At 58.9% G+C, this 27594-nt stretch overlaps 1 protein-coding gene across 1 annotated transcript; it reads right to left on the bottom strand.

The window, feature by feature from the left end:
• Positions 1-340: 340 nt before the first annotated feature.
• RADIL (Rap associating with DIL domain) lies at positions 341-26748 on the bottom strand. The gene is made up of 16 exons (XM_075515046.1): positions 26665-26748; positions 22542-22646; positions 18789-19347; positions 13000-13301; positions 11262-11927; positions 11049-11086; positions 9809-9969; positions 8979-9091; positions 7821-8058; positions 7075-7247; positions 6631-6781; positions 6087-6277; positions 4859-5252; positions 4418-4557; positions 3467-3606; positions 341-2797 (listed from the first exon to the last, which is right to left on the bottom strand). The coding sequence occupies exons 2-16, from the start codon at positions 22575-22577 to the stop codon at positions 2692-2694; spliced, it is 3408 nt and encodes a 1135-aa protein (XP_075371161.1). The 5' UTR covers positions 22578-22646; positions 26665-26748; the 3' UTR covers positions 341-2691.
• Positions 26749-27594: the final 846 nt, after the last annotated feature.

Raw genomic sequence — 27594 nt, 5'->3', positions numbered from 1 at the left:
GATTTGTGTGAATGTGGCAGGAGGGTGACTGCATGCGTTAATAACCTGCCAGCATACCATGCCCCTTTGGAGATGTACTTCTTCCCTCCCCTCCTCTGACTTGTTTCTCCCTCCCCTTTGGCCTTGCTACACCCTGGCTATGCATGTGCTTCTTTTATTGCCTCTCTGCTTGCAGCAGATCAGCCAAGCAAAGGCCTGCGTGACATGGAGAAAGCAGAAGTGACTCCATGAAGTCTGCTGTGAGCCCTCACTGCTCTTCTGTCTTACCCTCAGAGTGAACATGTCGAGATGTAAGAGACAGCTACCAGACGGGAGCTTAGAGAGATTTATTGATCCAGTTTATTGTTGACACCAAGAGCATTTCTTAACATACATCAGCCCCGTGTCAAACAGACACCATGCTGTGTTCTGTATCTGCATGAGAAGTTTATACACATTCGAGCTGTACAGTATTAACAAATGGGGGAAGTAAATAGGTCCCACTGCTCCTCCCAGGAGAAGCAAGCCCTCATGCACACTAGTAAATAGCTGCGTTTATTTACAGACTGTTTCAATACCTGACTGCACTGAGCAACATACAGCTCTGGGGCTGTTTCCCACCTCCGGGGGTGCCTGGAGAGCCAGGCTCAGTGGGGAGCAGAGGGTTGTGTTGGTACCGCTGGACCTTGCCAGGGTGCAGCCCCAATACTGTCTAGTGCAAACCAAGCCTCCCCTGAGCCCTGGCTTCCGGACAAGAGGGGATTAAGGAGTGCATGCAGTTTGCCCAGGGGCTCTAGGCAGCCTATTTCCTGCCCTACAAACCTGCTGAGCTCCATGGGCCAACATACCTACTTGATTCAAAGTCGAGTGAATCACCAGGAGCCCTGTGGGGCCCTGAGCCTTTGCTCGCCTGCCCAGTACAGCTGAGTCAGTGGCGGGAGGGATGCGTTGCTCCCAGTCCCTGCTGGGGCGGCACCCCAGGCCAGTTGGCGTGAGCATGGCCTAGCAGAGAAGCAAGGCACTAGTGTCTTGGTGAAGGTGTCTTGCCCTAGAAAAGGCAGGTCAGGCTGCATTGAAATCCAGTAGTGGAGTGTTTCCCCTGCGTCGATTGTTCTGACATCTCTCTCCTTCTGCAAAGTGCAAGCTTAAGCACAGAAACCAAAACTACAGCAGTGAAGTATCTGAGGTTTAATTAAGGCCAACCCTGTTAAGCATCCCTTTTTTAGCATCACAATCCTTGGAGAACTCTTGTTGTGAGATGCCATGCGAATATCTGATTCGCTGCCAGAGCCTAGACCATGCTGGTTTAAGTGCAGGGTGTGATGTAGGGCTTTGCTGCAGGCTGTTTTAATAGGGTTTGGCTAAACTAGGTCTTGGTATCTGTCTATATGTGGAAATCAGGTCGGGTTTATCCCGTTAATGTTGCTAAAAGCACGGAGAGGACTTAGCAAGCAGGAGGCCGGGTGTGCAGGGGACCGGCCAGCCGCACGGTGGAGCTGCCACCTCAGCTCTGCTGACACCGTTGTTGGCAGCAGATAGCAGAGCTGTTTCTGGGACATTCAAGACTGACCTTCCAAAAGGAGCCTTTGCTGCCCATCATCACCCGTCGGCATGTCAGCAGCACGCACTTCTGAGATGCTCTGAGCTGGGCAGGAAACAGGGTGGCCTTACAATGGCCTGGCAAAGCTGGATAGAGAGGACTAGGACACGGTGCCAAGATGTCATTTGTCTGCCTGGGCTAGTGTCAGCCACACGTGGGGTCTGGCACCGCAAGCTGCCGAGTTCGCTCAGGTTCCTGGTGGCACAAACCCACCGCTCCCAGGGACCGGCACAGAAGCACTAACCTGGCCGTAGCCCCTTGAGGAGGGCAGCAGCTCCTGCGTGGGGAAGTTCTCTGCTGTGAATGCAGTCAGTCCTGGGGGCCTTCTGCCAGGATCATGGTGCCAGAGCCAGGCAATAAATCTGCTGCATGAGCAAGGGTGAGTGAGTCCTTTTCTTCAAGGGGCTCCCTCCAGGGACTCGCAGGGACCTGCTGGTGGTGCCAGCCCTTTGCTGTAGCTGCTTCCCAGCCTGAAGCAGGGCTGGGGGCAGTGTGGTTGTAGCCCAGCAGCAGAAAGGCACCTGACTTAGGGTATGGCACTGGGGAACTTAACTCCTAGCAATGCATCCTGCTTGGCATCCCGCTCCTGGGTGCTTGTGCTGCCTTTACCACCCCCAGAGCTGGGCACCCTTTTCCAGCCTGATGTGCCAGCACCACTGCCGTGGCCACTGCTACAGCAAAGCCCAGGCCTGCCCCACATGCTAATCTTTAAATCCCAAAGGTGTTTCAAGCCTTCTGCCTGCCAGCGTGAGGGATCACGCAGAGCTGTCGGCCTAGAGGAACGGAGGAACCTGCCTACAGTCCCCGTGGGGGGAGCATCCCCTTCCTGTCCTCTGCCAGAGGGGACGAAGGAACAGGAAAGCTCCTGAGAAGGACGACACAGGGTATAAGATGAGGCTGAGCAATTGATCAGGAATGATGCTCCCAGCCAGTGCAGTGGGAGAAGCGTGCACCACCCTTGCATGTCCTTTCATCTGCTGCAGCGCAGGGGCAAGGTGTCGAAAAGCAAATTGAGGGCAGTTGTGGAGTCCTGGTCCTCCCTCTTGCACTCCAGGCTCCCTGAGGGCAGCCTTAACCAGAGCTGCTGCAGAAGGACGCTCGTACCACAAGAACTAGGAGGAAGAGGAGCTGGAACTGATTTTTTTGGCTATTTCCATGTCCGACTTGGCAACCAGAAACCGCAGCTTCTTCCCTCCGGAGCGGATGAGGTCCACCGCACTGTAGAGAGCAGCAACAGCGAGAGAGGTGAATTCTGGTTCCCCGCAGGCTGGCAGCCCCCCAGGAGCCTGCCAGGTCACGGACATTTGCAGAACACCTGCTCATCTGGAGAACACCCCCCACTCTCTGGTTTTTTGTGCCTGCTCAGTGTTACAAGCAGGGTCTGTTTCTCTTCTGCCTATAGCTTTACGGGGAGCCTGGCCTCCACGCAAGTGCTGCCAGGACGAGGGCAAAGCAGCGCTGAGCTGCTCTGCCCCGTAGGCACCTGGGCTCTGCCTCAGAGAGCCAGGCAGGGTGCGAGCTGGTCCATCCCACTTTGAGAGGAAGCCTGGGGTGGGATGGGCTGGAGCAGCTCTGCATTGCTGACACCCACCTCTGGGGCTCTCATTTATTTCCCAAATGTGCTCGCCAGCTTTTGCTCCCTGACCCCTCTTCCAAACCCCTCCACCCAGCTGCCTTCCCCCCTTTCCAGTGTCCTGCACAAGTCGCTCCTCGCTCTGCGGCTTGCCCCTACCGCAGCATCCTCTGCATTGCTGGCTGGGACCGTAGCACCAGGCAGTTGGAGACCCTGTGCAGCTTTTTGCTGCAAAACAGCTGAAAACCAGGACTTGAGCATTAACTCCCTCGGTGCCGATACCAGACCGGGCCCTCCGGCAAGGTGCGACTCACCTTTGGTAGTCTGCCCCAATGAGACTGGTGCCATTGACAGCCAGGATGCGGTCCCCGATGGAGAGCCTGCCGTCGGCGGCCGCGGGGCTGTCCTCGATCAGCGTGCGGATGTAGATCCCCGGGGAGCAGAGAGGAGTGTGCTGTTGGCAGGGAAAGGTGGTGAGCAACCAGCCAGGGCGGAGGGGATGCAGAGGTTTGTGATCCCAAAGGGCTGAGCTCCCCAGGCAGGGTGACAGCTCACAGGACCCTGACGCCAGGCAGGACCCTGGAGGTGCTGGGGAATGTGACGGCTGGGCGCTGGGGACGATGTCACTAACAGTACCAGGAAGGAAACACAAACCTTCAGTTTTATATCAATTTATACACAGAAAGGAGAGGTGGGGGCAATCTTTTCCTGTTCAATTTAATTAAGAGTAAAGCACCGTTAACCTGCAGCCGTCTTGGGACGGAACTCTTAGCTCATGGCTGTCCCAGGGGCTCGGTGATGCCCTGTTTCCTACTGACTAATGCACGGCCCTGAAAGGCCACTTAGTAAGATGATCCACCGCACTAAGCCAGATTGCAACGCCGCCTTATGCAACGAGTGCCATCGCTGGCGGAGCTGTTCTGACACCCCGTGAGCTCTCCTCTGCTTCCCTTGCCACCCGCTGAAGGGTGGAGGAAAGACCTCGGCTGAGTCATTTTCCTTCCACAAGAGCGCTGAGCCTGTTTGCTCACTCCAGCTGCAGGACAGTTGTGATGGACTTTGCACGCACAGGACAGAGACCCAGGAGCAGAGATCTGCTCCTCCCGAGAGATCGCTCTGTGCTTCATTTTCCCCAGGAGAAGCAGCCTAGCTCCCGTGGCAAGCCATTAGCATCTTTGCTGGCTTTTCTTGGGGTATAAAACATATCCCACGTGTCCCACTTCAGCTAGTTGGAGGGCCCTGTCTCGCCATCAGTGAGAACTCACCAAGCCGTCGATCAGCCCCATCCCCAGCCCGATGGGTCCTCTCTCCAGCTCTACCACAAAGACGTAGCAGAAGTCATCAGTGGCAGAGCTGCGGCTGGAAGACTCTGGCGTGGGGTAGTCATAGGGGGTCGGCGAGCATCCTGGCAGCAGAGAGACCGGCTTACCGCTCTGGCATCGCCCAAACCCAGCCTCACAACCTCCCACAGAAAGCTGCCCCCCAAAAACCCCATCAAAGCCAACCTCGGGTAGCCCCAGGGCTGGTTTTCTGCCAGGGCAGGAGCTGGATGAGATGCTTCATTTGCTCTCACCTGCCTTGTCCAAGCAGTGACAAGTCCCCGCAGGAACCGCGTGTACGGGGAGGGCTGCGCAGGAGAACGGCAGCAAACACCCTCGTGCCCCAATCCTGCGCCCCCAAAGCAGGGCAGCGCCAGCTTTCGGTACCTTCGGGGGTGCTGCCTTTGGTGCCGTTCATCCCACTCCTCCGGGGGTCCTGCAGCCCCTTGCCGGTGCCTTGCGGGGACTCCGGGCTCCCGGAGTCGAAGTTCAGGGGGGTGGTGGGTGGCGTCAGCAGGCAGGAGGGGTCCGTGGGCGCCGTGCCGGCCTTGGGGGCCGGACCCCTGCCCAGCTGCAGCTGCTTGAGCTTCTCCTGGAGCTGCGGCTCGCCGGCGGGGTGCTCACAGGGGCAGCCGTTGGTGGCCAGGCAGAGCGGGGGGCTCCCCTCCGGCTCGGCGCAGCCCCCCAGGGAGCAGTAGTCCTCCTGGGTGACGCTGCTCGCCAGGGCAGCAGCGGGGCTCTCGCTCACCTCCAGGACATCTGGCGTCGTGCATGCCTCTTTCTTAAGAAGGAGAAAAATGCTCTGTGGGACCCTCTGTGTGTGCTTTTCACACCCTACCTGCACCCCACCACCCTGTCTGCTTTGCCAGCCAAAGCCTTGGCAATTCAGACACTGCCAGGACTTGTCCTGGCTTCCCAGCACAGCTCCCATGCCCCAGTTTTGTGGCCAGGGCCGTGCTGGGGATGCTCACAGCCAGCCAGGAGGGGACTCCTGGTCATGTCCCTGCTGGGGGATCTCATCGGAGGGGGACAGTGGGGGAGCACGGCTCCTCCTGTGGCCCCAGAGCTGGGTGATGTGGCCCCAGGAGGTAGCGGTGCCTGTGGGTGCTGCAGTCGATGGGGACAGGGTGGGAGAGGAGAAGGGGACCTGCTGGAGGGACATCCTCCCCAGGGAGCTGGAGACAAATGGCGGTTGAGCTTAGCACCCACAGCACGTCTCGCCCTCCCCGTGCTTTATAGGCATTAGCTAATTAGTGCTTTAGCGCAAGCCTGCCTGGCTACGTGGGGACAGGCAGGGTGCAGGGCAGGGAGGACAGGGGCACATGCAGGGAGAAGGGGAGCGCTGCCTGCAGACATCCCCCCTTCCTCCCTCCTCCCCACTAACGAGATTGCTGGGACAAGCCTGTCCTTCCAGCTCACCTTCCCGCACCCCCCAGGCGGGGGGATTAGCAGCACTAATCCTTCCAGCAGCTCTACATGAGGGCATCGCCGCAGCTCTGGGCTGCAGGCGAGGGCAGCAAGCCCTTGGCTCTGTGCTTGGAAGGGTCTCCAGAGGGACCCAAGACCCTCCTGCCCACCCAGGAGAGAAGCAACCCTTCCATGGGGTACAGGTTACCTTTGGGGGTGCTGAGCCTGGCCCCTCGCTGGTGTAGGGGCTTTTGCTCTGCAGGCTCCAGAGGAAGTGGCGGACGTAAAGGAGGTGCCGGTAGATGTTGTCGTCCAGCGTCTCCACCTCCAGGTCCACTTTGAAGCCCCCGCTGGGCAGGATAATGGGTGGGTGGTTGTCAAAGGACTCCAGCATCTCATCTGAAAGGCGGAGGGAGGGAGGCTAGCACTGGTCCGGGCTGCACCCCACTCCTGCCTCTCAGCCACATGCGGTCTCCCAGCCGGGACCGGGGACATGGTGAGCTGCGAGGCAGCAGCATCCCTCACTCGGGAATGCAGAAAGAGCCCCAAGCCCTTCTGAGTGTGCTTTGCATCCTTTGCAATATCCGAATCATGGGGCCATGGTTATTCCTGATCGCTGCACTTACTACAGGAGCCCCAGGGAGGGGAAGGGAATTCCCCGTTTGGTTTGTACATAAAAACCTTGGAGGGAGCCTGCGGGTGACCAGAGCATGGTGACCGGAGCAGCGCTGAGCACGAAGCCAGGGGCTCACCGGGCTGGAAGGTGGCCGGGCTCTCCTCCTCGCTGGGCTGCCACGCTGCGATGCAGCCCACATCCATCACCGCCTGGCACTGGCTCAGCACCCGGTGGAGCTGCGCAGGGCTCAGCGCCGGGAACTCGGCTCGCAGGGACAGCCAGGTCATCTGAGCGGGGAGACAGAGCACGGGGCGAGTGGCAGAGGTGAGGATCTGCTTTCTCCAAGGAGCAGGGGCCCGTGAGGGGGATGGGAGGGAGAAGCCAGGCAAGATGGAGTGAGCCTGAGCATCCCCTCCTTGGTACTGCCCACCCACGGACCCACCACCCCTGGAAGGGGCAGCTGGTGACAGGTTGCAGAAGAAGGAACATATCACCGTAGGGACCCCCCCAAATGCCGAGCGAGGTCGCTCCTGTCTGTGCCCATCCCGATGCCGTGAGCCCCTGGCCAGGCACCCCTCACCTGGACCAGCTGGGAGCCAGGCATGGCCAACAGGTTGGCCACACTGGTGAGTTTGGCAAAGAACTGCTGGGCAAGCTGCTCAAAGCCAGCACCACGCAGCCACTCCAGGAGCAGCCGCACGCTGGCCCGCAGCTTCACCCCCTGCGACCAGTGGAAGCAGCTGAGAGAGGACCCTGTGGAGGTAGAGCATCCATCAGCACATGTTGGGGAACAGGCCCCCGGTCCCCCCATCCTTTGGCTGGAGCCCAGACCCTGCCCCAGGGGTAGAGCTGCCCCAGGATAGCAAAATAAATCCAGGTTAAGGTCCCCAGCATCCTATAGCTGTAACTCCTGGTGGTGGCAGGACCTCGCCTAGCACTAACAGCAGGCAATGGGGCTGCTGTGTTAATGAGGGCTAACGAGCACCTCAGTTACAAAGCAGGCTGCAGTAGTTTATTAATGAGCTGCGCCTCCAAACTGCTCCCAGCCTCCTCTGCTGAGGCTCATAAGGGCAGCGCTCTTGCAGGGGGTGAGGATGGGGCATCTGTGGGGTTAAACCCCTCCTGGGAATGGGGACCCTGCAGGCAGCAGCTGGGTCTGTGCTTGGCCTCCCCATAAGGATGCTGAGACCTGCCCACCTCCAGCCCCCTGAAGCCCCCTCCCTCCTGTACCCCCCGAGGTGGCACTGGGAGGGACTGGAGGGTCTCCCAAAGGGCTGGTCTCCTACAGGTTACCCAGTCCAGGCTGGGTGTTCGAGGAGGACTGACCCTTATCCAGGAGCTGGTTGAAGAGCAGGGTGTTGGAGAAGAAGAAGAGGTAGGCGAACATCTGGGAGGTGATCTCTGGGTGCACTTCGTACTGGCGGAGCAGGTCCAGCACCACCTGGTAGATGAGCACGACCCTGCGGAGCTCCTCGGGCAGCGGTGGGGACGCCCGCCAGCTCTCCCGGCCATCGTTCTGGAAGGGGTTGCACTCCAGCAGGGCAGGGAGCGACACGTACAGACACTGCAGGGAGAGCAGCAAGTTCGCAGCAGGACTGATTTAGTTTCTTTTTTTTTTTTTTTTTTTTTTTGCATGAGCCAAACCCTTCTGACCCCCTCACCTCTGCAAGCCAAGCAAACCCCGCTGGTGCTGTTCCAGCAAGGGGCTGATCTCGCTTACCCCCCCCTCCCCGCCCCGGCCTTGACACGCTCCGGTATTGCACAAGTGTGTAAAAAAAAAAAAAAAAAAAAAAAAAAATAACGTCTCTCGCGCTTTTAGCAGTTGGAGGTGATGGCGTGGGACAGCTCAGCTAAAGGGATCTGAAAACTGACCTGAACCAGGGCAGTGGCCGATCAGCTGGGCACGAGGGTGAAAGAAAAACCAGCATCGATGGGGTTGACCTTTCCCTATTGCTTAAATGGGAGAGCAGCACCTAGCACCCAAGGCGACGGTGCTGGGGCGGAGGGTGCTGCTCCGGCAGAGCAGCGCAGGAGCAACCCCTGCGTCCCTGCATGCCGAGGCCAGCGGACAGGCAGGGCCGTCCCGCACACAGCAGCCTTTCTCCTGCCTCACACTGCCCGCTCTGTTCCCGCTCCCGATGCCGCCCGGCTCTCGCGGTCCAACGGCGACAGTCCAGGGGCCCCTTTCCATCGCGCCCTGAATCACACCATTATGCCGTGCCAGCCGGAGCCAAGCAGCTCTCCCCAAATGCCTCCCCCGAGCCGCTGCACTGCAGGCAGGGAAACACGCCGCAGTAATTCAATACTTTTCCTGGGCTGCGACCAAAAATCGGGGCATTTCAGCCCAAAGGAAAACACCTCGGTGTGATGCAACTGCCAAAGAGTAAAAGCTTAAAAAAACCCTCCTGTGCAGCCCGAGAGCGCTGCTGGGGATGCTCATGCTGGCTGTGCGGGACGCTGCCACCCTCCCCAGGGAGCACGTACCTTGGAGATGTAGTAGACGCACTGCTGGAAGGTGTACATGATCACCTCCTCCAGCACCGTCATCGCCTCCTCGCTGGCTGTGATGGTCGAGGAGAAGAGAGACTCCTTGGAGCCTACGGGGCGGAGAGGAGGATGGGGGAGCAAACCTGCAGCAGCAAGGCGGGCTGAATTCGCCGCTCCCCAAATTCCCAGGGTGGGGGTTATTGGTGCTCCCGGGCTGGTATCGCCACCATGGCATCCCTCAACAGGGGCAAAGAGGCTCCTCTTGCCCCAGAGGAGATGGGGCAAGCCATCTCCCATGGCTCACATCGCCGCTGGCAGCACAGCCCAGTGCTGCACCCCTCCTTCCAACTGCCTGTCTGGCCTATGAACGTTTTAGCTTGCTGCAGAGACCAGAAGGTTTCTGAGGCTGATTTAATCCTTTTTTCCCTTTTTTTTCTTTTTTTTTTTTGCTGGTGTTAACAGGGGCTCACCAGTGAGCAATTCTGCAGGGCTGCCTGCAAACCCAGGTGCCCTCGCAACAGCTGGGGGGGCAGAAAGCCACCCCCGAGGCATTAACCGCAAGCTGCTTGCGGTGGATGGAAAGGGGAGGCTCAGCTGCGAACACAACACAACCTGGCCCCGAAACCGAGCAGCACCACGGCACGACGCAAGGCTGCTCCTCCTGCACAGATTACCCCAGCCTGTGCCGCGGAGACGTCCCCGCTGATGAGGATTACGGGGAGTTAAAGGAGCATCCTGGGGACACTGACCACCACTTGTGACTGGGGATTAGCAGAGCAAAGTCGCTCCGGCCAGAGAAGCAAGCAGGGCGCTGCGTCCAGCCCTACCTCTGATGTCCAGCTCCTCCTCCATGCTCTGGATGTAGGTGGGCGATTTCTGCTGAACGAAGTAGAGGACCTCAATGGCATTGGCCATCCAGAAGAGGATGTGCTGCAGGTCCGGGAGAAGGTCTGTGATGGTGAAGCAGGACAGGGCAGCAGGGTCCTGGCTGGGGAGACACAGCGGGTGTTACGGCTGCTGCTCCTCAGCATCCCCACTCAAGCTTTTGGGGCGAAAACAGCCAGCCTGGGGCAATGCCAGGAGAACATTTGCACTCCCCCACCCCCAAGCCCAGCACCCCCTTAGGAAGACACTTTGCAAGCAAAAATCTGGTGGTTCTTGCTCTGCGGGACAGCGAAGGGGACCCTGTGGGGACTGGGCTGGCCAGAGGCCACCTGACCTTTGTGGGGTGCCACTTTTGGGCAGGGGACTCCCCCTAATACAGCTGAACTACAGTAAATACTCGTGGCTGAAGAGCAGCTCTCCCTGAGAAGTATGTGCTGTTCCTGCCAGCTCTGGACGGTTAAACCCAGCCTGCCCGCGCTGGGCTGTTCAAAAATAAAACAAAATAAATAAAAAGCATCTGGGAAGTTTCTCAACTGCTGAACCGCTTTTTCCTGCTATAGGAAAGGCCTGGGAAGCATCCTTGGAGCTTGTCCTAAAGGAGAGCTCACAGCAAGCACCAACAGTTTCTCCAGATGCTGCTTTGGAGCCTGGATTTTGGAAATGGCTGGGAAGCCGTCCTCACGCCCTGCTGGGAGCCAGCCCGCCGCACCACTGTGACAGCCCCAAAGTGGTGCTTCCCACCCCAGGACACCATGTGCCACCATCCCTGGACGCACACATGCGATGCCAGCCTCGTCCCCAATCCGCAGGGGGGTCTTCAGCATGAACGGGGTGAGACCCCGTGCCAGGGCCATCCCTGCTAAGTCCCTCAGGGATGCTGAAGCCACATGTGCAAACCTTGGCCTGGTCTTGGATTGGAGAAGACCCCAGACCTGCTGCAGGTCCTATTTCCCACCCTGAGCTCGCCTGCTTTTCCAGCCCCACACATTCCCAAGCAGGGTCCTCGCAGGCACCGTGGTGAAAGGACCAGAGGGGCAAATGCATGGGATTGAGCAGGAAAACACAGCGTGCATCAGTGCTGGGAGGGTGGTTATAGCCAGCCATGGGCTCCCCCTGTTTGTGGAAGGCTTGAATTCTCCCCGTTTCAGGGCAAAGTGAGGAGGGGCGGCGGGTTGCACTTACTGCTGGGACTGCTTCTCAGCCAGCTCCCGCGTCCGCTCCTGGGCAGGGAGAGAAGGGGAAAGCAAAATGAAAACCAGAGGGACAGAGCAGCATGAGCATCACCCCAACCAGCACTCGCTGCTGCCAGGCGCCAGGCTGGGGGAAGCCCCCGGGGGGGGGGGGGCCCAGCAACGCCCCCACCCCACCAACACCCCCGTCCCACCGCCAACTGACCCACACCGTCCTCTGGATCATTTTGGCTGCTTTGAGCAGCAGCTGCCCAAAGTCGCCCGGCTTGAAGCTGGTGGCTGAGTGCTGGATGCAGAGGCAGAGCAAGAAGGCGGGTGTCAGCTTGTGGTCGTCCCCCCCTGGCTCGATCAGGGTCATGATGCGCCGCAGGAGCACGTCCTCGGCCGCCGGCTCGAACTCCAGCAGCAGCTTTCTGCGGGGTGCCTTGGGGCCGCCGACGGGCGATGGGCCCCGCTTTTTGGTGGCAGGGTCCCTCTCCTTCAGCAGGCTGCCGCACGCCCCGCAGACGGGGGGACCCTCGGGGACGGCAGGGTGCAGGGCTCGCAGCCTCAGCAGGGTCTGCGCCGGCAGCGGCTGCGCCTTCATGGGGTCCTTGTAGAGGAGCAGGTAGTAGAGACCGAGGGAGAGGAGGTCCCCGTGCCGCAGCACGACTGTCCGGGCCACCTCAGCAAAGTTGACGGAGATGCCGGCCCCGGTGATGGGCTCCAGCACCAGCTTCTCCTCCCAGTGATGCCGGGAAGGTCGGAGCTTCCTGATGGTGCAGTGCAGGGGCAAGATGTCGGGGGCCGACAGGCTGATGCTGGGCTTGCTTGCCTGTGTCCTCTGGCCCACCGTGTGCTGCTCGCGGTTCAGCAGGTAAACCAAGCTGTCCTGCCAAGTGGGGAGATGCAGCATGAACCAGGGAGGGGGGGCAGAAGGGACCCTCCTTCCTGCAGTGGGGTGGGTGCTGCAGCTTCCCGCTGTCCCCCGGCCACCCACCCGCCTGCTGCACCTTTGCACGGCAGAGCCACGTTTCTCCCCATTTTCCTCGCTGCCGAGCAGGACAGCAGCGATCCCTGCTTTGGGCACGCTAATAAACGGGCACAGTAACTTTGGGCATGCAGTAAATGGGGCTGCTTTGGGCAGAAGGAGCCCTCCCTCCACCTCTCACCCCCCCCCCCCTTCCCGCAGCTGCTTTTCCTTCCCACCTTTTCCCCCCAGAGCGCAGTGATGCCTGCATCCCCCTGCACGGGGGAGGATGGGGGGACCCCGGGCAGAGCAGCCGCTCCCTGCCCGGCCTTCTCCTCCAGCCTGCCCGCACGCCCTGAGGCGGCTCACGGCCCCACCCCGTGCCTCAGTTTCCCCGGTTGTACTAACGGGACGGCTGCAGATGGGTGCGGGCTGCAGCGTCACCCTGCCAGAAAGCTTGGAACAGCCAGATCCTCCACGGGGACAAAGTAGCCATTAACTACGAGAGCCGTCCCAGTCCTTTCCAGTTCTCCAAGTGCCTCCAGCGCTGGGAGCAGGGGCTCCCAGACGCGCTGTCTCCTCGCTGCCTCTCCTCACCTTTGCCACTCAGGAAGCAGCCAGACAGGGGCCGGGGCAGCTCAGCCATCACCCGCAAAACCGGGCCTCCCTTCTGCCAGGGCAGGGATGCTGCTGCGGGGGCTTGCCCCGTGCCCCTCTGGGTCTTTGACCGGGGGTGGCGGGTCCCAGCTCCGCGCCCCCCGTGCTTGGGGACAGGCATGGGACAAGGCTGCGAAGTCCCAAGCTGGCACGGCTCGTTTTCTAAAGGATGCTCTTCCGCGCCAACCCCCCCCCACCCCACCACCACCCCCCCAGCAGCTCCGGCCATGCAAGCAGCCCCCCTTCCCCGGGGCTTGGGGGCGGTGGGAGGAAAGCGGGGGGGGGGGTGCCGGGGGGGTGCAGGGGGGGGTGAGCGGGGAGGCGGCGCGGTGCTTACATGCTGCTGGCTGTAGCCCTGCAGGAGCAGGAGGTGCGGGGACTGGTAGAGGGAGTACCGCATGCTGCCGCCGCTCCGCGCCGCCGCCGGGCTCCCGGGCAGGGTGGAGCAGTGCCGCTGGAGCCGCTCCCCGGCCCCGGCCCCGGCCCCGGCCCCGGCCCGCCGAGCCGGGTTGCCCAGGCTGGTCTCGCTGAGGCTGCGCCGCAGGAGCGGGGGGGGGCCGCGCCGCTCAGCCCCCGCCGGCGGCCGCCGGGCCCCCCGCGCCCGGTGCCGCTGCAGCTTCCGCGCTTGGGCGTTGATGCCTGCGGGGATGGGGGGGGGGAGAGCAGCGTTCAGCCCCCGCCACCTCCCCGGGACCCCCGCAGCCGCAGCCCCCCCCCTCCCCCCGCGTCTGGAGGGATGCTGCAGCGCGGGAGCGGGGATGGAGCAGCTGCACACCCCCCCACCCGCCCGGGACCACGCACCCTCCCTGGGCTGATGTCTCCCGGTCCCCTGCTGTCCCCGAAGGGTGACGCCAGGACACCAACGCGGGGAGTTTTGTGCCCTAATGCCATTGTCGAAAAGGGGGTGCCCCAGTCCTCCCCCATCCCCAAACCCCACTGACCGGGGGGCAGCTGGGCCGGGCTCAGCGTCCGCAGCATCCCCCGTGTACCCTGGCCACGCTGCCAGGGCTGGGTGGGGGAGAGGAAATCTGTGCTAAAAAGAAATTCAGCTCAATCTTTGCAAAAATAAGAGCCTGGATGCTGCTTTCGGGCCTTCGGCACTTGGTGGCCAGGAGCAAGCGGGAGCTGCGGGGAGCCCCCCCGGTCGCCCCGAGCACAGCCAGGCATGGGAGCTGCGAGCTGCGGTGGAGCCTGCCTGCCTGCCCGCCTGCCTGCCTGCCTGCCTGCTGCAGGAGCAAGCTGTAATTAACTTCTCCCAAGCATCAATTCGGGCAGAGCCGTCCGCAAGACGAATGGGAGCTGGAGCGAATGAATAGGCCTGGCCGAGCTGCAAAAGCAGCCCCTCGCGTGGTGTCCCCAGCCCCGGGGCGGGGGTCCCTGCAGGCCCCTCCGTGCTGCAAGCGTGGCTTGAGCTTTGCAGGAGAAATAAGTTGTGGGTCCGATGGGCGATGCTCATACCTCGGGTCGGCAGCCTCCTGGGAGCAGGTCGCTGGCATTCGGGGAGGACGAAGAGAGGGGGGGAAAAAAAAACTAAAGGATTTGCTTCCAGGAGCAGCACTGCAGTGGTATCAGTGCAGCACGGAGCCAGAGTCCCGCTCACGGCTCGTCCGACCAGCGAGCAGGCTTCAGCCAGCAGGATTTGGGGACAGCCAGCGGGATATGGGGACGGCAGAGAGGAGAGCCTGGTGCCCAGGGCTACTTAAAGGGACACTCACAAGCTCAGACCCCAAAAAAATGTCATCTGCCTTATTTGGCGAGGAATGTTTGTTTGTTTTAAATCGAGCGCTCCTTTGCTGGGAAAATGAAAGAGATGGGGATGGGGAGGGGGGGTGGGAGAGGGAGAAAATAGCCCCTGCTGTTTACATGCCTTGGGATTAGGGCAAGGCACGGTCAAGCCGCCCCGAGCGGTCCAGTGCCCCGCGTCCTTCTTAAAAAGGCAATCGGCCCTGCTCACGTTCCCATCACGGCCAGCGGCACGGCATGGGACGCCTGCGCCACGCAGATGTGAAATCCGGGGGGTGCAACAAGCCTGGCCGGGCAGGAGCACGGCCCAAGCCATGCTGCTGGGGATGCCAAAGGCCACCCCAAATGTGTCTGCAGGAGGCCTTGGCTCCCCTCCAGGAGCCCCGTCCCCAACCCACAGCATGGTAACGGGCCAAAGGGATGAAGGGCAGCTGGGGCAATGCAGTCCCAGCCCGGCACGTGGGGGAGGAGGAGGAGAGGGGCCAGATCCTGGGGAGCAGCTATTGCTGGAGCTCATTGCACTGGGAGGGAGCAGGGGCTGCCAGGACTGGGGTCCCACCGCCCGGAGAGACACACCGTCACCGGTCCCTTATCTAGGGGAAAGGAAGCTTCTGTATTTATTTTGTGTAGAAAAAAGCTGCTTTTTTACTGCCAGTAGAGCCCCCGTCACAGGCTCGCCACTAACCCTGGAGCTGCGCTGGAAAGATAAACACAGCTCTTTTCCTGAGCATAACAAAGTCCCTCCATAAAACGGGTTGTTTTTTTTTTTTTTTCAATCCTCTGGTACTGTTTTCTCCTCCCGAGCGTGTGCAGGTTATTCCACCCAAAACACTGCATGAGCATCCCTGACACAGCACGGCCAGGACAGAGCTGGCAGCTGTTGAAACTACATGGCAATGTGGATGGGAACAGGGCAGGATCGTACCCCATCCCTCAGGGAGAGCTGGGCACCCCGAGCAGGGGCACCCCGAATCCCCTGGCCAGGCCCCGCCAAGCTGCTGCCTCTAAACCCATTCTGCACCCTGGGGGGAAACCTGCCAGTTGTGGTGCCTGGGACCGCGGCTGGGATCTGCCTCTTTCTCAGCCTAGGAAAAGTTCCCTTTTCCTAGGCTGAGAAATAAATCAAGCAATAAATAACTCCACAGGCCCCAGGAAAGAATAAATGCTTTGAATTTACCCAGGAGGGGCTAACACCGGGCTAGTCCTTCCTAATGTAATTGCTATGCAGACCCTGCAGGGAGTCCTGTCTGGATGCAGTCATGCTAAGGTATATCAAAGCCAGATCCTCAGAGGTACCTGGCAGAGCATCTTTTAATACAATAGCCTTAACTCCTAAGTTTCTCGAGGTGTGCACGCGATTCAGCCTCCAGCCTCGCAGGAAAGCCCTGGCAAGCTTTGGACACAGTGCAAAATGAGGCTGGTTTGGAAGATGAACGCCATAAAGATGCCAAGTGCTGCGTCTCCCTCCCAGTACCCTCCAGTTTGCGGGTGTTTTCCCCGGATGCTCCCTAACCGCTGCCTCGTCGCTCCCCAAAAGGAGCGGGGCCAGGGGTAGCAGTGAGAGAGGGCGTCAGCCTCATTTACTGCGGAGATGCTCTACCTGTGCTGCTAATTAGTGGCATGAGGAGTGAGTGCCATCCTCTCCAGTGGGAAGCAGCTAATAAACTAATTAGGATAATGGTAACCGAGCAGATAAAACTCTTAAGCTATTTGCTAATAGGTCATGGATGGGTGTGGAGCCTTTCCCCCAGCCACCAGCTCAGCAACAGGGTGGGCAGCAACGTACCAGCTTGCGTGACACCAGTGGTCCCAGCCCTGCCGCTCCAGAGATGCCCTGCGTGGGGAAGGGCCCTGCAGGTATTTCCCTGGGGGCTTTGCTTTGCAGCATCCCTGTGCTTCTTTTTTTTTTTTTTTTTTCCCCAGGGAAGCCACAAGCCCAAAGTCCCTTTATTTTTGCACAGATGCTGCATTTTCCACACCAGTGCCCCACCACCCTGGGCAGGCAACTGATGCTTGGCAAGGGGACCTCTGCCAGCTCGAGGCTGGTGACAAGGGTGACACCGGTGGAGGGCACTCACAGTCAGTCCCCATCGCACCAGGAGTTCTGTGTCTTTTTAGAGTGCCGGATGAGGGGGAAGCAGATGCCTCCCCCAGACATGCTGCATCACTCCCATCCATCTCCGGCAGCTTGCGGATGCGGTGGGAAAGCGTGGTCCCAGCCCTGCGGCATCCCTTTGGGCAGTGCCACCAGCACCGGGTGAGACTGGCAACACGGCCCCTGGCGCCGCTGAAAGAAAGGGCTGCAGGAGTGAGATTTTAATGGCTAAGACAAATGAGGGCTGTGTAGTCTGCAGAGCAGACAGCCTAAACAAATGTGGGTGTAGGTTTTCTGTCTTGGAAGAGCTTGGTCAGCCGTGGAAAATGCCCAAAGGTTTAAAAAATGGAGAATTTCCACCACCCCACCCAGGAGTGCTGAAACAAATGAAGTGATATCTACATCGAAAGCAGCATAACGGGCTTATTTCCAGATCCAGGGCACGCGATCCGGTCAGGAACTGCTTTTCCATCAGAAATCACCAAAAGGTGCCGAGCCCAGGCCAGCTCAGCGCTGCACGCTCCAGCACCGGGCAGCCTGGAGCCCGCCTCTTCCCTGGCCTGCATGGGAGCCTTACCCTCCCCACGGCTGCCAGCCCACCCAGGATCCAGGTCACGGGTGGGAACGCTGCTTCCTGCATCCGAGAGGGAGAATTTAAGGCTGAGAGAGTTGATGTGACCTTGGGCTCAGGCAGGGAGCTGCCACGTGGCCCTCCCCGCCGTGTGCTATAACCATTGTGCTTGGCTCTTGCCCTTTCCTCTGTTCAAAAGAAGCTGTTTTTAGAGTCTCCGCTCTCCCAAAGCGCTTAACGGCTCTCTGATTCCCAGCTGAAGAAAGCCAAAGAGAGGACCAGAGCATCCACGTTCGCAGCTCCCTCCCTGACCCGAGCCCCGCAGCGGTGCTGGCAGCAGCAGCCCCTTCCTCTCCGTTTGCATCACACGTGCAGCGAGCTGGGACCAATTCTGTAGCGTCCCCTCCCTGAGCAGACACAAGGACTGGACAGAGGGGGGGGACGGAGGGAGCCCTGTCTCACCATCGGGTGCCAACAGACCACCCTGCACAGCGTTAATAGGAGGGCTGGGGGCTGTTTTCCACTGCTCCTCCCTCCTTCCCATTTCAAGGCAGGAGGTGAGTCCATCCCTAGCTCCCTGCGCTGATGCCCCAAAGCTGCAAACTCCACGCTCAAGATTTTGGGGCACCCAGGCAAAATTGCAATTGCAAATGGCAGCTGATGGGGCTCCAGCAGCCTCTGCTTTCCCCTGAAATGCCCACAGCTGGTTCCCTTCACGCCGTGTGCCTGGGCTCCTTCTAGCCCTCGTTAAAGCGGATGGAAAAGGAGCCCTGTTCCCACCAGCATGGGACAGGTCGGGCCATTGGTTCCACTGCTGGTGGGGGGACCTTGGCTCTCATTAGCTGAGTTCCCAGGGTAATCCTGCACCGTCGTTAGGTTATTTTTGACAATCGCAACTCTTTCCTACAGGTGTAAGGAACCACTCAGTGCCCATCCCAGCAAAACCCCCTGGCTGACACCTCCCGAGCCTGATCCAGACCCCTCCATCAGCAGGTCAGGCCCATTAAGGGCACCATGCAATTAAAAACCTGATTTTAAACCTTGCGGCCCTCGTCCTCGCAGGGCTTTTAGCTGAGGGTGGAAGGAGGGAAACTTCATTGCTCTGCGCTGGGGTCACTTATTAACCTGCCGGTTCCTGATGAGGCACTGTCTCCTCCTGCCAGCCCTGGACTCCATCAGGCACCTCCACAGAGGGCTCTCCTGCCCTGCATTGCTCCCTCTTCGTTAGCTTTTCATTTTGCTTGATTGCTCCTGCAGATTTGCCCAGGGTGTCTGGCCTGGGGGACGCCCATGGGGAGTGGGACAGGGGGTGCAGGGGAGTGGGACAGGGGCACGTGCCGGGCACGAAGCTGCGCCAAGGCGTGGGATACCATGATGCTGGTTCACAGTGATGGGAAGAGTGAGCAACACCCGTGGTCTTGCCTGCTGCTGCCCAGCTGCACGTGGGGATTTCGTATGGACCCCTAGACTGGCTGGGGTAAATATTTGAGGTCACAGGTACCAAATTTATGCAGGAGAGTGCCAAGTACCAACTCTACCCAAGAGCTTTGCAGCTGAAACACAGCTCTCCTCCCACCCAGCACTTGCACCACTCTCCCATGCCCTAAACATAGGCAAAAGTTACTGGTGTGGGGTGCATATCCCGCAGGCAGCTTGGGGGGGGGGGGGGGGGTTGCAGCTCCCCAGACCCTCTCCCTGCCCCACGCCCGGCTCTGACCTGCGGTGGTGGTGTCCACGTCCCTGGCCGCCAGCTCCTCCACCTCCGCTCTCTTGCGCAGCTCCAGCCGCCGCGAGAAGCCCTCCCTGGGCTTCCAGAGGTCCTGGATGAGCAGCGGCTTCTCGTGGTCACCCAGGACCCTCAGCCCTTCCGTCTGCCACCGTTTCTCGGGGCCCTCGAACCTCCCGATGACGTCGCACAGGGCGTACTGCCCGGCGCTGAGCTGGCTCAGCCCGTAGCGCTCCAGGGCTTCCTTCACCAGCTCCCGTGCACCCGAGCTGCCCGTCGCCAGCACGCTCTTGTAGTTGGTGCCTGCGCAGATGTTGCCCCCAAAGATCTTCAGGACGCCGGGGGCCGACAGCTGGGTGGAGAGCTCGGCTGGGTCATCTTCACCGGCTGCCGGGGAAGCGGAGGCTGAGCTCCGGTCCTTGTAGCTCAGCGTCCGGTACAAGACTTGGGAGAAAATCCGGCTCTGGCGCTTCAGCCGGTTCTTGGACGGTGGAGCCATGGTGGAGGAGGACCCATAAAACATCGCGCATGAGGTTGTCATGGGGCGCAGCTGGGCAGGGAAGAGGAAAAAGGGAAAGATCAGCAGTCTGGAGGCCAGATGTGCAGCAGGGAAGAGCAAGCAGGAACCGGCTGGTGGCCACGGAGGAGCCACTGTCACCTCCAAGGTGGAAAGGGACAGCAGCGAGGGAGGGCCATTTCCCTTGTGCAACCCAAAGCACCAGCGACCAAGCTCAGCCGGGCTCCTTGGCATCAGCACAGTTACCCCAGGATGGATTTGTCCCTGAAAACAGAGCCTGGAGTGATTCCAAATTTCTCCATCGTGTATTAAGCGAAACGCAGCGGGAGGAGAGCAGAGCCCAGCGGGAGCTGGCGGGGCCCATCCTGGTCAGGAGCCAAGGTGTCAGGAGTTACTTTCACTAACGAGTTTACGGAGCAATCCCATTTTTTAGAGGTGAAACAGAGAGCTCAAGTGCAAATTCAATCACTCTGAGGTCATCGCTAAATGCTTTTGCTCACAGAGAGGCACAGGGTGAAAATGGGCTTTAATTAGCCTTTCTAAAAATGTCCTGACTCTGGCAAATCTCTTAGCTGTTGCTAGTTTGCGGAGGACGTTAAAGCACGCGGTGGCATCGCTGACAACGCTACCCTTGTCACGTTAGCCAGGGCAGGGCTGCTCGGGGCAGCCCCGGACGGGCAGCGACTGGAGGAGAGGTGGCCAAGGCCGTGCGATAGCTCCCGGTGCAGCTCGGTCCCCGGGAACAGGCTGGAAACCACGATGCTCTTCTGGCTTTAGGCAGATAGCGGTCCTGCCCGATGCCACTGCGGACATCTGGGGCCGGCTTTGAAATTGCATCCTGGATGCACAAACACCGGGCGCTTGCACAGCGCCGATAACGCCACCGGCTGCACCACAAACTGCTGGCGGGGAAGGACCAGAAAGAGAATTTGAGCATTTCTGATTCAGACAGGACGGGGATTTCCCTCACCTCCAGATTTATAATGTGCAGCCTGCACGCAGGGAACAGGAATGGGCAGGGACTTGGTGCGTACACAGGGGACCCCCAAAATGTCCCATCTGCAGCCCTGGGAGTGCTTTGATGCAGCAGTTGGCGTGATCCAGCCATGCACGGCCAGGGAGATGCGGGGTGCCGGCAGCTTTCCGCATCTGCAGCTCTGTCTCGCCCAGGCAGGATCTTGCCGCCGGAGCAAACCCAGCGCTATCGGGCAGGATGATGTTGGCCCTGGAAAGCCTCCAAACTACCATCTAACTCAGGAAGAAAAAGCGTCCCTGCTGCTAATGGAAGAGGTCACCTTCTAACCCAGAAACAACCTCCCTGCTGTGCATGGAGGATTTCTGCAGGGTGTACATCTCCCCAGCCCAGGACTAGAGGCCCATTGAACGCTGCAGATGGGGAAACTGAGGCACCAGCAAGCGCTAAGGCTGCGGGATGTGCCTGGGAGCTGTGTGATCCTGCTGCACCCCAAGTCACCCGTTTTCTCCCCAGTCCCAGCAGGACTGTGAAAATGCTGGGGTTTGTCCTTCTTCCCAACCCAATGGCTCGGGAAGCAAGGGCACAGCAGCCGTCAGGTGCTGCAGGGCAGGGAGGGGAGCCGGCAGCCGCCCCAGCCCTGGCTCATCGCTGCTGCCCGGCTCACTGAAACTGGGCTTAGCAATCAGCCTGGAAAGCAGAGATTAGCATCTGGTGGTTTGTACCTCACCAGCCAAGCATTGGCCCCAACGGCTTCACCGCAACTTGCTGGGTTTGGGGAAGGCTGTTCCTGCTCCCACCTTGCAACTGGGGAAACTGAGGCAGGGATGGGGTTAAAGCTACAGCTCCCCCCAAGCCACTGCTCCTCCTCCAGCTGAGCCTGGAGCTGCTGCTCTGGCTGGGGACATCGCTCCGTTTCTGCTGTGTGACATCTCCCGGGAGTGCTGGGGCAAACCCAACCTGGGGAGCAGGTCAGGGCACTGGCAGACAGTCGGGTTCAAGAACAGCTTCCCCAGGCTGTTAGCACGGCCCCGCCAGCCCTCATTAACATCGGGCAGAAGAAAAACTACCCCAGTGTCCCTACGAGACCTTGCCATCAAGGATGCAAAACACAAAACTTTGTCATCAAATCACTGTTTTCAGTTCACGGATTTAATTTCCTCCACCCTGAACAACCTCCAGCACAAAGGGAAACTTTTTAACATCTGCTGCTGGTAAAATCACTCCTCCAAGCCCACATCACAGAGACACCATCCTCGCTTCTCACAGGTCCCTGCCTGGTTTTGAATATGTTATTTATAGCTCAGCTATTTTCCTGCTCTTTCCATCAAATGCAGCTTCTACAGAGTGCAGGGGCAAAGGCATTTTGCAGGGGAAAACATACGAAGCCTGGATTGAGAGAAGCTTCTAGCCTGGTCACCTTGTTATTCAATAGCTGGAGCAACACTGGTGCGATTTTACCAGGCACCAGCCCAGGCCACCTGAGAAATCGCAGCCTTATCCCGAAGACAGCGTAATGCCCGGTCTTAATCCCCTCGAGGACTCAAATGGATGTGATAAGATGATAACGAGATGGGCTCTTCCTGCATCTGTACGCTCAGGCATGCCGGTCACGGGCATCTTGGAGGAGGCTAAAGGGAAAACCGCGGTACGTGCAATGCTGTCGGGTCCCGCTGCGAGAGCGGGGATGCTCCAGCTGGACCCAGCTGGCGGGGGACAAGCCGGCAAGAGCGTTAACTGTTTGGGCACATCTTCCCACGGGTCGGAGGGATGAGTGCCCTGGACCTCCCCAGCCTGGGCAAGCCCCCTCCTCGCTGCAGGCAGCCCGGTTCCCCACCTGTGCCACTGGAGGCACACGCCTGCAGCTATGGAGGCATGACCCAGACTTTCCGAAGAGTCCCTTTCTTCAGCAGTCAGTGACATCTTCTCTGCTAACGACTATACAGGAATTAGCCAAAAGCCTGTGACTGCCTCCCGGCGGGATCTCTATCAGGTATCTTCCACTCCTCGCACACTGTGCCTGGCCACACCAAAACCTGCTATTTTCCCCAGCCAGCGCTGTTGGTATTTATTCTGCAGAGCTATGACAAATGCTTTTGGTATTCACATGGCCACCACATGTCCTTCCATCACCACAACCAACTCTGCAACCAACAGGGACTTCCCTGCGGGCTCCGAGATTCCTGCTCCCACCACGGGTGAGCAGATCCTTCCCGCTGCCCCCACCCAGCACCCAGGCAAAGCCTCCCCTTACCTTGCCATCCTTCTCACGGGCTTCTTCTCCTTCCATTCATCCTCTTCCTCAAAACGGGCCTTCCCCCCCATCACGCATCGTCCCAGGCAGGCGTCCGTCGAGCCTCTGCAAGAGGAAGAGGAGGAGCGGTCCTGGGCTGCTCACAGACATCGGCTGCTCGCAGTGAGGAGGCTTTGGAGGGCTCAGAGATGCTGCGACTCCACTGTCAACATGCATCGCATTTCCTTGCAGGCCACCGAGTTGCGTATAAGCCCTACAGCTCAGCACCTCACTATATTCCCCCCTGTGTCAAACTACACAGCCTGGTCACTCGCTGCAGTTGAGGGCTGCTGACTCCTGGGGACTCACGGGGGACACGGGGCCGGTGACGGGCATGTTTGCACGTGTTCATCCAGCCACGGCCCATAGACAGGGAAGACCAGCCCAGCCCCAAGCTCAGGCTCCATCGCAGCAGGAACACGGCAGCCTCGGGGAGGATATGGAGCAAACCCAGCCACGGTGATGCTCACCAATAGCATCCACCCCATCGCAAAGAGACGGGGAGAGAACAGCTACAGGAAAAGAAACGCTGTCGGAAAGGAAAGGAGAAGGGGAGGAGATAGGACCAGCAACAACCTCGTAACCTTTATCTCCTCCCAAGCACACACCTCACTGGGGACCCTCTCGCCCATGGGTGAATAATGAGTCCTGGACCAGCTCCTTCCCTCAGCAGCCGCAGCATGCTGGGATGCTCACCGAGATCTGTTTTTCCTGAATTTCAGTCTATTTTGCTGGACATCGAGGACAACCACCAAGCATTGTCCCCTCGCCCACCCGGCAGAGATCTGTGGGAACGCAATCACCAAAAAAGAAAGAAAAAAAAAAGCACCTGTAAAGTGCCTGCAGTGATTTCATGGATGTTTCTCAGAAAGAGCCGGCAGGGCACAAGAAATACTCTTTTCTGTGGCTCTGCCATGATTAAAGACAAAAGCGCCATCTAATTAAATCACCTAATCAGGGCCTCGGTGTGCGTTCAATCCAGCCCCTCTTGCTAGTCCACCACTGGGGTGATGGGGATGGCGAGGGGAGAAACTTTCCACAAGGTGACGGGTCATGATGCGAAAAACAAAGAGATGCTGAACCCACCTCTGCCACTCACCGTTCCTTCCGATGATTAATTGCTCCCGCCAGTTAAATATTTATGCCTTATTTCCAATGTGTCTGGCTTCAGCTGCCAGGCATTGATTCTTGTCTTGCTTTTCTCTGCTCAATTAACGAGCTTTTGGCTACCATGTATTTTCTCCTCTGCGAGAGTATTTAGATGCTTTTGATTTATGAGTAGAGTAACCCAACGGCGGTCTCATCTCTCACTGTAAGACGTTTTCTGCAGCCCCTTGGTCCCTTCCCCTCGGTTCCCACATCTTCTCCGCCAAGATGGAGAGACTGGGTTTGGCTGTCATAAGCCCAAATTCGGTTCTGGTAACACCCTTACCAAAAATGTAAATAATTGCTATTTTTTCCAGAGCAAAATTTCCCATTACCCTGAAAATTTTCAGTTCCCCAGCACAGAAATCGGGATGGACACACAGCCATCCCCCAGGCAGCTCCCACTGGAGGAGGGAGCCGGTGAGCCCCCGTGCTGCCTCTCCCAGCATCTGCGAGCATCTCCTGCCGAAAACGGTGCACGGTCAATTTATCATCCAGATTAGGGACAGGAAAACACGTACAACTCCAGTTATTATTTTTGGGTGCAAAATGATTTCCATTTTCCACTCTGCTCCAGTTAGGATGCCTTTCGCTTGCCCAGTTGACGGTCCAGATTTGTACCAACTATAAACACTGTGCTGCTCTGGGTCAGCCCCAGGTTTTTCCAGAAATCATTTCTATCTCCTTCCAGATTATAGATAAAAGCACTGAAACGCCAAGGGCATGCTACCAGCTAGCAGTGCCCAGCAGTGATAATCTCCTCTGATAACTGCCTTTGAAATGGATCAGGTTTATTTAATACCGGCTTTCTTGACACTGTACAATGTCAGCTCTAAATACTGGACTGGACTGACTTTTTTAATACTGGAAAGTGCAGATTTTTACAAGAATACCACCTCGCATAACTCAAATGCTTCACAAAAGTATATTACAGCCAGAGAGTTACCTCTCGTGTCAGAGACTGAAATGATTTCTGCTTGCCAGGAGTTATTTTCCATATAGCCACGTTGGATGGCGGGAATTTATTCCTGGACTGAAGTCTTTAATCAATTAAAGCCTGATCCAGGTTTCTCCCTCTTCTCCCCAGGGGGATGCTATCAAGCCAATCAACCTGTAGCTACCAGGTCACCTTACTCCCTTTTGGGAAGAGCAGCAACACTATTAAAACACTTTTTAATCTTCTGGAATTTCCCGGAGACTCGTCCCTGTGCAGATACAGCTCTGCGCGGATGAGATTTCAGCTATAACCATCCCAGAATGGCAACCAGAAAAGCTATTTCCCCAGCTCTCTATTTGAAAAGTTTCCATTTTTTTATTTCTTTCTTTTCTTTTTTTTGGACAGAAACCACTCGAGTCGCAGCCTCGGTCTAATGGCAATGACCACAGCCTGGATGCTGCGAGCGGAAGGAGAGGCCGCCCCGGCGCTGCAATGTGGAACAAATTATAACTCGGAGAGCAAAGGAAATGAGAACACCCTGGCCACGGCAGCTTTGACGCGCGCTCCTCGGCTCCAAATCCTGCCCCTCTGCAGATCCCGTCCCTAGAGCCGAGGCTGCCGGGTCCTGCCGGGGCAGAGCCCAAACCCCTCCGTTCTGGCCCAGAGCCCTCACTCCCCTCCATTCTGGATCAAGTCTCTGCTTCAGAGCCCGGCCTTTTCTTGCATGAAATTACTCCCATCTAATGAAGGGACAGATCAGAGGCTGATAACGTCGATAGCAGCCCCAGTGCCGTCTTTAGCCGGATCAGAGTGGGTAAACTCCTTACCGCGTTATTATTAGCAGTAGGCACTCTGCGGTAGCACCCTGGACCCCACGGCCCAGGGACTGTTCAAACAATATAAAGGCAGTCCTGGTCCTGTAAATATGAGCTAACAGTTTGTCCTAAAGGCAGCTATAGCTCCACAAACAGATTATAATGATTTGGGACCCAATTCTGCAAGAACAACAGGAGTCCTTTTAGCAGGTTTTCTTTTCTTGCTTTTTTTTTTTCCCACTATTTTGCAGGGTCTTTTGAGCCGTCAACGTGCATCAGCTCTCCGGTAATGCGCAAGTACAAATGCCAGCCCTCTGCCCGGGCAGCTCTATTCACACACACACGCAAGAAACATTTCACAAAGAGCGTTTGCTTTCTGCTGCCTTCCGAGCAGCAGTCTCAGTAGGCTGCCTAATTATAAGATCTTAGCAATAATTTTTTTTCCAGCGATAATGAACTGATCCTGGAGAGCGCTGAAAATAAGCACTTCCCAAGCAAGTAGCAAACTCCCCTGAGTTTTCTCTGCTAAAGTTGCAACTCAGCACGAAACTGCTCCAGCCTCACGGGGACACAGACCATCCCGGCACCTCCCCGCCAAGGCCTGGGATGCCATGGCAGTCACAAGCAGCTGAATGCAGGTGAAATAGCATGTGTGGAATAGCAGTGGGATCCCAAGGAGTGTGCAATGGGATAAGGATCCCAAGGGGTGTGCAATGGGGAGAGGGTTCCCAAGGGTATGGAATCAGGAGAAGGATCCCAAGGGGTGTGCAATGGGTCAAGGATCCCCAGGTGTCTGGCAATGGGACAAGGATCCCAAAGTGCTGCGTCCCTCCAGCACAGCCCTGCCTGCCTGCCCGCTGCCCGGTGCTGTTCGGCAGGCAGCCGGGCAGGTTGGGTCTCCAACGGCAACCGGACAACCCTCAACCCTCGCCGCCGCTTTCCTCCTGCCTCCACTTTCCAAGGCGACGAGAAACAAAACGTTCCCGTCCGAGCAGGCCGGGGGGGGGACGACACACCTTCTGGCCCCATCCCGGCGAGAGGCTCCCGGGTGCGGGGTGTCCCGGCGATGCTACAGGGGGGATCTGTCCCCGCACACACGCACATCCCAAAAAAAAGGGGGAGACCTCGGCTGGGGTCTGTCTTCGCCAGCCCCCGCGCTGCGCGCCCCCCCGCCCCCGATACTCACCGTGCGGGGCTCGGCGGGGCAGCCTCGGCGCGGCCCCCGGCGGCTGCAGCGCCCGGAGCCGCCGGGGCTGCGCGGCGCGTCCCGCCGGCGGGGCGGAGCGCGGCGGAGCGGCCCGGCGGAGCGGCCCTGCGGCGCCCCCCAGCGGCCGCCCGCCGACACTGCCCGCCGCGCAGCGCCGAGCACCGCGGGACGTGCCACGGCCGGCGCGGGCGCGGGCGGGAGGGCTGCACCGTGCCGGCCGTGGGCTGTGACCGGCCACGGCGCGGCGTGGCGATGCCCGGCTCTCCCCGCCCGTGCCTGGGCACGCTGCCCGATTAAAATCCCAAGGAGCGAGACAGGCAGGGCTGCGCGGGCAGCGGCACCTCTCGCCTGCGCGGGCAGCCGCTGGCTTTGGCTGAACGCGTTTTATCAAACAAGCTCCAAAGTCGAGCTGGAGACTCCTGTGGCTGCACGCAGGCCGGTGGTGGAAATCGGGACGGGATGGATTGTGACCGCACCGAGTTATTCAAGATGAGGTGGTCGCCGATGCTCTGCCTTCCTCGGTTAAAAATTCTCCTTTTGGTTAAATGTGTTTCTCTGCCTGACGGTGCGGGGTTACGCTTCATGTGGGAAGGTGGATCTGCCACCCAGACACCCTCTGGGAATGCCAGCATAAAAGCAAAGCAAAGCCAGGAGGCCTCCCAGTCCAGGTTGATCGCCAGCAGCAAAGAAATTATGGGTGAGGTGGAAGATGTGGGTCAGGTTTCAGGGTGAGTTCAGCTGCCCCTAGAAGCAGGGAACCCTCCCCAGCAATCTGGAAAAGCTGCAGAGCGTCGCAGCCTGTGGGGGATCCAGCCCTGGAGTAATTAGGATGGAGAGGTGTGAGCGAGAGGGCAGCCAGTGGATGTGCAGAGCCCCGGGCAGGCAGCGCAGGCCAGCAGGCTCCCTGGG

This window comes from Mycteria americana, chromosome 12, assembly GCF_035582795.1.
Source record: "Mycteria americana isolate JAX WOST 10 ecotype Jacksonville Zoo and Gardens chromosome 12, USCA_MyAme_1.0, whole genome shotgun sequence".
Lineage (NCBI taxonomy): Eukaryota > Metazoa > Chordata > Aves > Ciconiiformes > Ciconiidae > Mycteria > Mycteria americana.
The sequence above is the reverse complement of the archived record's forward strand: the minus strand, read 5'-3'. Positions and strand labels throughout refer to the sequence as shown.